The 12,767-nt window shown below is 39.3% G+C and overlaps 1 protein-coding gene across 5 annotated transcripts in view; it reads left to right on the top strand.

The window, feature by feature from the left end:
* asic1c (acid-sensing (proton-gated) ion channel 1c) overlaps positions 1-12,751 on the top strand; it is a 76,447-nt gene extending 63,696 nt beyond the window's left edge. For 2 of the 5 annotated variants that reach the window (XM_057322188.1, XM_057322184.1), the window contains exons 5-12: positions 42-98; positions 241-394; positions 4,571-4,662; positions 4,763-4,842; positions 4,941-5,012; positions 7,909-7,961; positions 8,108-8,143; positions 10,317-12,751. In XM_057322188.1, coding sequence (XP_057178171.1) covers positions 42-98; positions 241-394; positions 4,571-4,662; positions 4,763-4,842; positions 4,941-5,012; positions 7,909-7,961; positions 8,108-8,143; positions 10,317-10,395 — 623 coding nt within the window. In that variant the 3' untranslated portion in view covers positions 10,396-12,751. The remainder of the gene's footprint in view (positions 1-41; positions 99-240; positions 395-4,570; positions 4,663-4,762; positions 4,843-4,940; positions 5,013-7,908; positions 7,962-8,107; positions 8,144-10,316) is intronic. The other 3 variants (XM_057322187.1, XM_057322185.1, XM_057322186.1) reach the window with 3 other exon arrangements.
* Positions 12,752-12,767: the final 16 nt, after the last annotated feature.

Genomic DNA, 12,767 nt, shown 5'->3' with positions numbered 1-12,767 from the left:
TGTTTCTGGTTTTACTATCAATCTTTTGATGTCTCGCACAGGCACGTCTACTGTCTGCACACCAGAGCAGTACAAAGACTGTGCTGATCCGGCTTTGGGTAAGAAGATGCCATTTCTTTCTTTACTACTAATGTCAAACACTTTACATTCTTAGCACATAGTAGTGAAAGTAAAATATGCCAGATAAACTAGCATCGAATCATGTGAAGTACATCCATAATCTGTGATCTGAATGACTAGATTTTCTGGTGGAGAAGGACAACAATTACTGCGTTTGTGAAACACCTTGCAACATGACGCGTTACGGTAAAGAGCTATCGATGGTGAAGATACCCAGCAAGGCCTCGGCCAAATATCTCGCCAAGAAGTTCAACAAAACGGAACAGTATATCTCGTAAGTTTCCGCTTTTGAAAGTATACAGTCACATGTTGCAGGTTAAAATGGTGCCAGTAAAATACTACTAAAGCCAGTGAAACTGTGACATAATGCACATAACATCTTAACAGTTTCTACTTGAACATAAATGAGATTAAATGGAAACTTAAGTCTATATTTCTCTTGAGAAAAACAGTTAGAAATGTGACAAATGTGTCTGTCATGAGAGTTTGAGAAGAGATGTCAACAATGTGTCAAACTGAGCTCAGATTTGTCAAGTCAAAATATTCAAAAGTCAATATTATTGGAGATCTTAGTATGAACTCGAACATTTCTCATCAAATCCTGATTATTTGACCTCTACAATCGACATTCATTTCACACCTCCACACTCTCCATTGATTTAAACAATTGTCACATTTGTTTTTATTTCTCTTAAGCAGTTTTAGGAGAAACATCTGAGACTAAGTCGTGAACCGGAAGTTGCGAACGTTTTCTGACACATTTCCGAGTGAAAAGGAATTTCAAAGGCGAAAATGAGTGGGCGTGGCTTGCGTTTTTCACTGCGAATTGATTGGATGAAAAACAGCTGTTGCATTTTGAAATGAAACTGGCAGCGGACTGACAGTTGAAGGGGAGGAGTTAACAAATGCTCCGCCCAAGCCGTCTAATTTACGTCATCTTAGACTTAGATGGATAGTCATTTCAGGGCGGAAGTGCATTTTCAGATTTTAACTGAAGATTATGAGGGTACATGAATTTTAAAAAGAATATGACCCACATAATATTCCATTTTATTTCAAGATGGCGCCGCGGATGGCTGCCTCGGTTTGGAGTGCTCTAGTACTTATGTCTTTTTTGTTTGTTTTTCCTGTTTTAAGCTACTCTTCTTCTATCACCTTTACCAGGGACGAATTGCTTAACATTAAGCAATGCCCTTCTTACAATCTTTTCCCTAATTTTGAAAATTCAGACGTCTTACTGGACATTTTACTCGGAGGAGCGGCAGCTCTGTACAAACGCTCTAAAAGACGCAAGCGGGGAAAGCGAGCGGGTGCGCTCGTCAGACTCCGACGACGCGGATTTAGGACCCCGCTGCCGAGTATACACCTGGCGAATGTCCGCTCCCTTACCAACAAAACGGACGAAATACTCTTACTCACCAGGACAAACAAAGATTTTTCCAACTCCGCTGCGCTGTGTTTCACAGAAACATGGCTCAATGACACCATACCGGACAGCGCGTTACATCTGCCGGGTTTTCAGCTGTTCAGAGCGGATCGCATTGCCGAGTCAACAGGGAAGACACGTGGTGGTGGATTATGTTTTTATATAAACGAAGGTTGGTGCAGAGATATAACAACACTGAAGAAAATGTGCTTTTCGTACTTAGAAGCGTTCTCTATCAACTGCAAACCTTTTTATTCGCCACGCGAGTTTTCCTCATTTATTCTCGTGAATGTTTACATTCCTCCACATGCTTGTGCGAGCGCGGCGCTGCAACAGCTGGCGGATTACATCACTGACACGGAGCAGCAACACCCGGATTCTCTTATTATTATTATTGGGGACTTTAACAGAGCAAACCTCTCCCGTGAGCTGCCAAAATACAGGCAGCATATCACATGCCCCACCAGAGACAGCAACATTCTGGATCACTGTTACACCACAATACGGGATGCATACCACTCTGTTCCCAGAGCAGCTCTGGGTCTCTCTGATCATTGCCTGGTTCATCTTCTTCCGACCTACAGACAGAAGCTTAAATCTGCCAAGCCTGTAGCAAGAACAGCAAAGAGATGGAGCAGCGAAACAGAGCGGGCCTTACAAGCCTGTTTCGACTGCACGGATTGGAGTGTCTTTGAAGCTGCAGCCACTGATCTGGATGAGTTAACTGACACAGTGACATCCTACATCAGCTTCTGTGAGGACATGTGTATTCCCACCAGGACTCGCTTAACATACAACAATGACAAACCATGGTTTACAATGAAACTGAGACAGCTTCGTCAGGCCAAAGAAGATGCTTACAGAAGTGGGGACAAAGTCTTGTATAATCAGGCCAAAAACACACTGACAAAGGAGATAAGAGCAGCTAAGAGAAGCTACTCTGAAAAGCTGAAGAACCAGTTTTCAGCCAACGACCCTGCATCAGTGTGGAAAGGCCTGAAAGACATTACCAACTACAAGCCATCATCCCCTCAGTCTATGGGTAATCAACGACTGGCTGACGACCTGAACGACTTCTATTGTCGTTTTGAAATGCAGAGTCTCACCCTTCACACCCGCCCTGACCCTATCTCTGCTATACCATTAACACCTCCTCTTGACACTCAACCTGCACTTAAGATCTGCGAAGAGGATGTTTGCCAGCTTTTCCGCAAACAAAAGATCAGAAAAGCACCAGGCCCAGACAATGTCTCACCCTCCTGCCTGAAAGTCTGTGCGGAGCAGCTGTCGCCCATCTTCACTAATATTTTTAACAGATCTTTGGAGCAGTGTGAAGTCCCTTCATGCTTCAAACGCTCCACCATCATCCCTGTACAGAAGAAACCCAAAATATCTGGACTTAATGACTACAGGCCTGTTGCTTTAACATCTGTGGTCATGAAGTCATTTGAGAGACTTGTACTGGCCCACCTGAAGGACATCACCAGACCACTTCTTGATCCCCTCCAGTTTGCTTACCGAGCAAACAGGTCTGTGGACGATGCAGTAAACATGGGACTGCATTACATCCTACAACACCTAGACAGACCAGGGACTTACGTCAGGATCCTGTTTGTAGACTTCAGCTCGGCCTTCAACACCATAATCCCAGACCTCCTCCTGCCCAAGCTTACCCAGCTCTCTGTGCCAACCTCTACCTGTCAGTGGATTATTAACTTCCTGTCGAACAGGCAGCAGCTAGTGAGGTTGGGAAAATTTAAATCCAGCACATGTACCATCAGCACCGGAGCTCCTCAAGGATGTGTTCTTTCTCCACTGCTATATTCACTCTACACAAACGAATGCACCTCTACAGACCCTTCTGTCAAACTCCTGAAGTTTGCAGATGACACCACAGTCATTGGCCTTATTCAAGACGGTGATGAATCTGCCTACAGAAAGGAGGTTGCTCAGCTGGCTGCCTGGTGTAGTCAAAACAACCTAGAGCTGAATGCATTCAAGACAGTGGAGATGATAGTGGATTTCAGAAGGAACCCTCCATCACTTCCTCCCCTCACCATCCTGGACAGCACTGTGGATACTGTGGAGTCATTCAGGTTCCTGGGCTCCACCATCTCTCAGGACCTGAAGTGGGAGTCCCACATAGACTCCATTGTAAAGAAGGCCCAGCAGAGGTTATACTTCCTCCGTCAATTGAGGAAGTTCAACCTACCACAGGAGCTACTGACCCAGTTCTACTCAGTGGTCATCGAATCTGTTCTGTGCACTTCAATTACTGTTTGGTATGGCTCGGCCACCAAATCAGACCTACGAAGACTACAACGGACAGTTCGTAGTGCTGAGAAAATTATTGGTGCTCCTCTGCCCACACTTCAGGACCTGTACGATTCCAGAGTGAAAAACAGGGCAAGAAAAATCATCATTGACTCCACACACCCAGCACACAAACTCTTTGATCTGCTGCCCTCTGGCCGGCGCTTTAGAGCACCAAACACCAGGACTTCCAGACACAGAAGCAGCTTCTTCCCCCAGGCAATCTCCCTCCTAAACAGATAACTGCTCCTTAAGAGCAATATTCCACTTCCACTACTCCTATAGTGTGCACTATAGTGCCTTATTATATCTACATCTTATGTATACATGCATATAACACTACCTCTACTTACTAAATTATCCATTTGCACAAGTGTACATACAATATGTTTATTCTACTATATACTACCCTGTACAATGTCTCTTATATGTTATTATCCCCCATTTTCTGTAAAATAGTCTTTATTTTATATATGCACAATTTAGAATCTTTTAGACTGTAAATCGTATTATATTGTATTGTCATTGTGTTGAATGTCTGTACTAGAAGCTTCCAACACCAAAGAAAATTCCTTGTGTGTGCAAGCACACTTGGCAATAAAGCTCTTCTGATAAGTAAACTATTTACAACAAACACTGCAATATTTCATGACAAAAAAAATTATTTCACTGAGACTTTAAATGAAATAACATTTTCGTCTGGGTTTTCAGGGACAATATTTTAGTGCTGGATATCTTCTTTGAGGCTCTGAACTACGAGAAGATTGAACAGAAAAAAGCGTATGAAGTCGCTGGATTACTCGGTAAGATAATACAGAGATCAGAAATCCTCTGAGACTCGCTCCGATATTAAAGCTAGCGTCTTCTTTCATGTTTTGTCATTTCTTCTGTATTCTCGCTCAGGTGATATTGGTGGACAGATGGGTCTGTTTATAGGAGCCAGTGTCTTGACAATACTGGAGATATTTGATTACTTGTATGAGGTACAATTCCTGTTCCAAAAACTGTTTTTTTTGTTGTTCTGAAATCGGCTCACAGATTCTTTCTGACTGTATATGTGGATGTTGCGCCATTTTCACAGGTTTTTAAGGACAAGGTTCTGGGTTATTTTCTGCGTAAGAGACGGCCGCATCGGAGCGCCAGTGATAATCTGGTAATTGTGCTTTCTCTGATGACCTGCATGTGCCAATGACATGTTCATAATAAACTATATTTTCATTTCTTTATGGTTTAAGGATTGATTTTCTGTGTTTTATTTGTCTGCATTAATCCTCTGACCCCGCTGCATGCTTTTTTTTCTGCCTTATGTCTTTGGCTCTAATTCTGCGAGAGGGGAATTGTGGGAATTTTTTGATGAACACAACAGATGTGCTGTTTGCGTTTGAACAAAGTTCTAAAAGCTGTAAATGGGACACTATTAGAAATGTTAAGCATGTTTGCTTGAGACAAACCTTTAGATTCAGTGAACACGGTTTAGCAGACGATTGATGACATAGTTTTATTGTATAACCAGCGAATGTTCAGTACATAAATGGGCTTTTCACACTAGATATTATTTACCTTAATCCTGGTTTATCATGTTCCCAGTTTCACGCTGTTCATACTTCAGTAATTAATACCGTCGGGTTTCCAGATTTAACACCGTACATTCATCCACCCAGCTTAATTCTGTTATTTGCATATTTATGATGGTAATTTATTGAACGAATACAGAATGCGACAAGCACACCGCCTGTTTTAAAGACCAGCTGGACCATCTGTGGAAATCTGCTTGGGTCTTTTGAAACATACGGAAAAAAATCATAGAAACGTTTTATCACTCCAGGTACAATAACACGCTGTTTATCATTTTTGTAATTGCACTTAAACAAATGTAATTTTCATCCCAGCGGTAGGTCAAAAACGTTTGGAAAGTCTGTTGGAAAATACCCAGAAAATCTTGTATATCTGACCAAACAATGGGTTCAAACAACCCACGGGTTGAGTTCATCCCTTTTTGACCCAACACTGGGTTTAAAAACATCCAGCATTTTTAAACCATTCTTTTTTTTCTTTTGAATGTTTAAAATCTTATTTTGGATCTTTAATTGTTTCATTCAGTATAAGTGATGTTAATGCTCCTCTTGAGCAATGCTAGCCTCCTTCTCATTTACAAGGAAGCAATGCTAACCCAGGGTTTTAAGACAAGTTAACCCAGGGTTAAGGGCAGTGTGAATAGCCCTGATTATAAAACTTTAGCAAACATTATAACTTCACACGTCCCCTCATCGTTACTTTAAGTTACACTGGAAAAAATGACATTCTTACTAAGCATTTTTGTCTCGTTTTTATTAAAAACATCTAAAACTCTCAGATCAATATACAATTACTTCACAAGAAAAGTGACCTTAGATATTTAGTCTTGTTTCATGAAAAATAATATTTAAATATAAAAAGAATTAGGTAAGTTTATGGTAAAAACAAGCCCAAAAATCTGCCAATGGGGTGAGAAAATCAACTTGAATTAGGTACTTGAGAAGTTCAAGTTGATTTTTCTCACCCCATTGGCAGATTTTTTGGCTTGTTTTTATCATAAACTACTTATATTTTTCTCCTTAAAAAAAGACTAAAAATCTAATGTCACTTTTCTTGTCAAGAAAGAGCATCTTGATTTAAGAATGTTAAGACATTTGTTCTACAATTCGAGACAAAAACACTCGGTAAGAATATTGTTTTTGCCGTGTACTTCTCTGAAAATGACTGGGCAGTTGTAGTCCATAATTCATATTTATGAGCCAGGTCACAGATCATTCCCACACACCAGATGTACCTGGACAATGTGTGCTAGACATCGATTTAAAATCCTGGTTTGTTGTTTGTTACTTGCATCATTAAGAAGTTCATCATGTTTTTAGGTGTAAAACATTCATCTGTCAGAGATGCTGAGACCAGACATTCCTGTTCCGAATAATAAAACTACATGAATTTTCTTAGAATGACAGGATAATATTTCATCCTGCCAGCTGGTTCAGATGAGATTTTTTTATCTTTTTTTATCAGGGTTTGTAGGTTAGACAGAATACATGCCCTTTTATACAACTTGAACTAAAAATCAACTTTTTATCACTTTAAAGGCGAATACAATACACGGTTCAAAAGTTCAAGGTCGTTTACTTATACTTGATTCTTTATTCATATTTCCCTGTTTTAGAATGATGATAAGACACTGTAAACTAAAAGAGACATAAATATTTGATCATTTTCAGTCTAGTCTCCCTTTGATCTTTTTCTATTCTGAGCGCTCATTGGCTGCTTTTTCTTCGTTATTTAGTCCAATTCTTTCATTTCAAAAACCCTTTAAAATACAATTGTTGTAGTTTTGTAATGACATAGAAATGCGTTGGCACCATTCTATTTTCCTCCACATAACTAATGTCAAGCATTTCGACGTCAAAAGGTTTTTAAGATTATGAGAAACCACATTTTGAAAAGTAGTATAGGATGCAAGTGTTTGCCTGAGATTCAAAACGGTCTCATTCACCATGATTGTATCATATCATCGCCACAGACGGATCTACACATCATTATCCCAACATTCACCCGGGCATTGCTGATCGATCACCTTTAGAAATTTGACTACTGTGTACACACAGTATCAATTGATCTTAGTATGCCGCGGCACGCCACGCTGCCAAGATGTCATTTTCTCCAGAGAGCAATGACCATAGAGTTTTAGCTTCGCCTGACCTCTAGACCGTCAAGAAACACGCTGTATTTATGTGCTGTGTATTAATTGTGTTGTGAGAACTGACTGTTCTCAGGTCAGTCACAGCCAGCGAAATGATTGAGATCAAACAGTATTCACGAGCGACACGTTTTTTCCTCCATGCTTCTTCAACCCTGTATTATTTTGTCATAAGTCTGGACAAGGGTCAAAGGTCAATTCAGTTTCAGATCAAAGCAGCACTCGCAGGTGAAACGCATCACCGCTTATTGAACGTCAGGTGGAACTGAATTGGCCTGGGCTTGGGTTTGGTCATCCTCATCTCTTTCCATCATGTGTATTCCAGGATTTCCTCGAGAATCCCACCAGCCCTGGTGTCACGCCTAACCATGTCCCCAGGTAGCAATGCCATTAATAAAATTTCATTGTGTCATTCCTGAAACACACAGCATTATTCACCCCATGCAGAATCTACAGTAAACGCTGTGGATGAAAGGGAAGCCATGTCATTTGCATTCTAAGATCCCTTTCTCAAAACCTTGTAGCCTTCAAGATGGAGATGATGTTTTGCACAAGTTCAGGTAAAATGAATTGGCTCTCGCTTGCTTGTATTCTCAGTTACTTCTGTTCTGTTTTCCCCAACAGTTCATGGTTTTGATCCCTTTTCCCCCCAAAATGGTTTTGGTTTTGCACTAATGCGTTAGGCTGTGAATCCAATGCTTTATTTCCAAGGCTTTGGTTTATCTTCAGTATATATTTAGGTCGCCTGAGCTTTAGACTGTTTGGAATAGCAAACTATCACACACAATTTCTGCTTATTCGATGAGTTTATTATTTAGTCATAAAACACTTTAAGGGTTTTTGGTTATACATGAAGCTATGTTTGATAGAGCCTAGAAAAATATTCCTTTTGAATGGTTTGGATTTAGTTGAACACTTGTTCATGTGTATATTTGAAGAGTTTGGTTCCAAAATTAGATAAGTCCGTTCTTACAATGTTTCAAATATCATGTTTTTTATTGTGCACTCCAATGAATATCAATCAAACTGCAGTTGGTTTGTTTTGATTTAAGCCGTAATAACAAAAAATAACGCAGCGAACACAATAAACCACGGATTTTTAAAAACGTAGTAATCTCTTTTTGGAACTAAACGCTTTGTTTGTTTTTGACATATTGTTTGGAACATAAGCAACATGTTTGCATCCGATTAATTGATGAAAGAATTTTGTGTTTTCACAAAGTATAGACTGCAATCCTAAAACTTGAATATTTTAGTCACAAACTAGTCAAAGAAAAAGCTTTCCAGTGAAAGAGTTGGCAGGTTTAATTTCAGACAGTATAATTATTTTTACCTAACACGTCTCATAAGTCTGTCTGCGAGCTTCTTGTGAAATATTAAAGCCTACTGGATGTCTTGCCAAAGAAAGTTTTGCTTATTGCGATTTTATACTCGGCTCTTGTTATTTTCAGGGTCTACTTTTAGATTCAGAAATACAGTTGAGGATTTTGGTAACGTTCTGGGTTCATAACAAGTTTTATGAATCTGTGGATGATGTGGATTACATCATGAAATAAAGTTGCAGGAATACCAAAACAAGCTTTTACACAAATCCGTAACTCATAAAGACCAGAGGTTATTTCTGCCCAGGAAAGCATGAAAAGGTCCGTTTCGACATCATTACAACAACTCACGTAATATCATAAGAACCTAATATTTATTTTGAAACGCACCTGAACACTTACTGTACCCTGTAGAAGTGCATTACTGTAAACGCAAATTTTGTTTGACTTTACAAATTGAGTCACAAAGACCTTATTTTGTTTGAACCCAAAACATTCCTGAAACTGTTCACCTAAAAATAAAACTTCTGTCTTCATTTACTCCTCGGGTTGTTCCAAATCTGTACGGATGTCTTTGTTCTGATGAACAGAGAGAAAGATATTTGGAAGAATGCTTGTAATCAAACAGATCTTCTACCATAGTAGAAAAAATGACAATGGTAGTCAAAAGTGCTCCAGAACGGTTTGCTTTTCCTACATTCTTCAAAATATCTTCTTTTGCATTCAACAGAACAAACTCAATTATAAAGCATTTTCCTACAGTACTATGGTGGCCAACAACTGTTTGGTTACAAGCATTCTTCCAAATATCTTTCTCTGTGTTCATTATAAAGAAACTCATACAGATTTGGAACTTGATGGTGAGTAAATGAAGACAGAATTTTCATTTTTGGGTGAACTGTCCCTTTAAGTTAATAACTGCATGATGGTCAATGAAGGCTCGAGACTATTTGTATTGAATTTCTTGACAAAATTTGAGTCTAAAAGGCTAAAATTGCTTTATTGTTATGAAACCAGTGGGCAATGACATCACTACATGCGAGATTTTGTAACGTCATCACGGCGCACACACAGAGAACGACATGACGTTCAGTTGAAAGTACTGAAAGTTAATTTATGGAGCTAATAAATCGAGACTAAAAAAAGACTTCTTCCCTCCCACCCCCTTCATTCATGCTTCTGTCCTTCTTACTTTCTTTACAAACATTATTTCTTCATCGGTTGATGTTTTGTTTCCCCATACGGTCACATTCCCATTTTTCATTACATTCCTGTCTGTTTATTGTTACGTTCTTTCTCCGTATATATAAACGTGTTTGTCTGTCATCATCCTAAAAATCACCTCCGACCGTCATCTGACCTCCTTGTCCCCCCCCCCCCCGTTCCCAATTTCCCGTTTCTTGTTTTTCAGAGCACATGTGACACACTCCGGAGTCACTCGGACAGTCTCGGATTCGCGCCGAACGTGCTACCTAGTCACCCGGCTATAGGCAACTTCGAGGAATTCGCCTGTTGATGACGCGGGCGGCGAGGCCACGTTTAGGGTTCCACGGAAAACTGTGAAATATCTGATAGACTCCAAACCAAGTGTAAGTCCACGTGTTAAATAGTTACAAAAAAAAATCTATCCACACCTGAATAGAAACGATATTATAATAAATCATCATGAAGTAGATAAAGGCAACACTTCCAAACCAAAACTCAGGTTTTATTACAGCCACTGTTTGTTTGAAATGTGATAATAATCCTGGTCGATTTCATGCCATTTCTTTCCAACGATTTAAGACGTACAGATGCTGTTATGGTCCTTCACCCTGAAGTGTATTTTGTGCTTTTTTTAATGCTGTATGAACACTGTGGGCCTAATTTGATCAAGCCGCCTTAAATCTCGATAAAGAAAGCATTTTAATATTGCACAACAACTGATTGTTAGTTGATCCGGCCGAGGTGTGAATCTCGGCAGGTTTTTGTACAATAACTGTCTGAGCTTTAACGCAGAACGCGGTTTGACTGAATTTAGCCCCGTGATAGTAACGGAAAACACGTGTAGTCACTCAGAATGTTTGTCTATGTTCATATTTTGTGTGTATATAAGTGCAATAATATGCATAATGTGTTTATGAATACCGTATATTACCTTCAAGTCTTAATTATTAGCTGTCAGGTAAACAACACAAAGAACGCTTTCAATACAACCTGAGTTACCAGCCATTTGCTTAGTGTTTCAACTTCCGTCCGCTAGGCCGTGTGGAGATGGAGCGTTGTTGAATAATACTTGAGATTGATCTGTTTTATAAGTGTAATCAGTCATTCAGATCCATCCAAACGCATAGAATACGAGGAACGAATCTGTTCAATAGTTGTTGAATGCTAATTCATTATATTAAGTGGCAAAGACTGTAAACAACATGCTGACGTGAATACGAAATCAACTCATTTAAAAGACGTGGCATACTCATATTTACATTTACTTTCCCGGCGGATGAATACAAGGTTCACCCAGAAATACACATTCTATGTTCATTTATTCACCCTCATGAATGTGACTCTCTTTTTCCCTGTGGAACACAAAAGAAGATATTTTGAGAAATGTCTCCGTGGTTTTGTGTCCATACAATGGAAGTCAATGGAGTGCAGTGCTGTTCAGTTCAACGTTCTTCAAAACATCTTCTTTTGTGTTCTGCAGATGAAAGGAAATCATACAGGGTTGGAATGACACGAGAAGGAATAAATGATGAAAGGATTTTCATTTTTGGGTGAACTAGGTGGTACAATTCAATGTGGAGCAGATCTTCTAGAAGAATGTGAGCATCACTTGTTTTATTTTGCTGTTTTCATGGGAGTGCCTGTAAGTTTGAGGCGTCTTCCTTTTGTCTTGCATGAATCTGCTGACCACACAACACACGGTGACCCACAAACATACAGTACGTAGACGCAACAAAATGCAAATGAATTAATGTTGTTGCATTAGATGAGAAACATCAAACTGAGTGGCACAAATACGTTTCAAGCAAAACATTTTACAATGAGATATTTGTTAGGTTTAAAATCACGAGTAGTTGCACACGCTCTGGTTGTTAAGTGTTGGTGGACCGCTAAAAATCACCTTGACCCATTGGTTAAAGGGACAGTTCACCTAAAAATCTCAATTCTGTCATCATTTACTCGCCCGCAAGTTGTTACAAACCTGTATAAATGTCTGTGTTCCGATGAACACACAGAAAGATATTTGGAAGAATGCTTGTGACCAAACAGTTCTTGGCCACCATTGACTCCCTTAGCAGGAAAATTTGCTTTATAAATGTCTTTGTTCTGTTGAACACAAAAGAAGATATTTTGAAGAATGTAGGAAAGCACATTCTGGGGCACTTACCATTGTCATTTTTCCTACTATGGGAGTCAATGGTGGCCAAGAACTGTTTGGTCACAAGCATTCTTCCAAATATCCTTCTCTATATTTATATATTGTTTTCTGTAAACATTTATGTTTGGGTGAACTGTCGCTTTAAAGAGAAATATAGTCGAGAAATGTAGATGTTAATCAAGAATCCAGTTTGGTTCGATGTTTTCTTATCTAATGCAATGATGTTGAAACATGTGTGACTTGTGTCTGAATCTGTCCTGGGGTCGTTGTAGCTCTGCTTCTCTACACTACATGTATTTAAAGCCTAGTACAACAAAACATGTATCTTCCATAAACTTGATCTGCATCACCGTATTATTGTATTGTTTTATATAAACCACAGTGGAATTTCTAGTACAGGTATCACAATTTTAAACCAGAGTTACATGTAAATGATCCCGTATAATAAACAATATATTTAACCATCTCTTAACACGGTGTCTGTGTCTGCTTGTGTCC

This window comes from Triplophysa rosa, linkage group LG23 (genome assembly GCF_024868665.1).
Source record: "Triplophysa rosa linkage group LG23, Trosa_1v2, whole genome shotgun sequence".
NCBI lineage: Eukaryota > Metazoa > Chordata > Actinopteri > Cypriniformes > Nemacheilidae > Triplophysa > Triplophysa rosa.
Note: the sequence above shows the minus strand (reverse complement) of the source record. Positions and strands in the feature narration are given on the sequence as shown.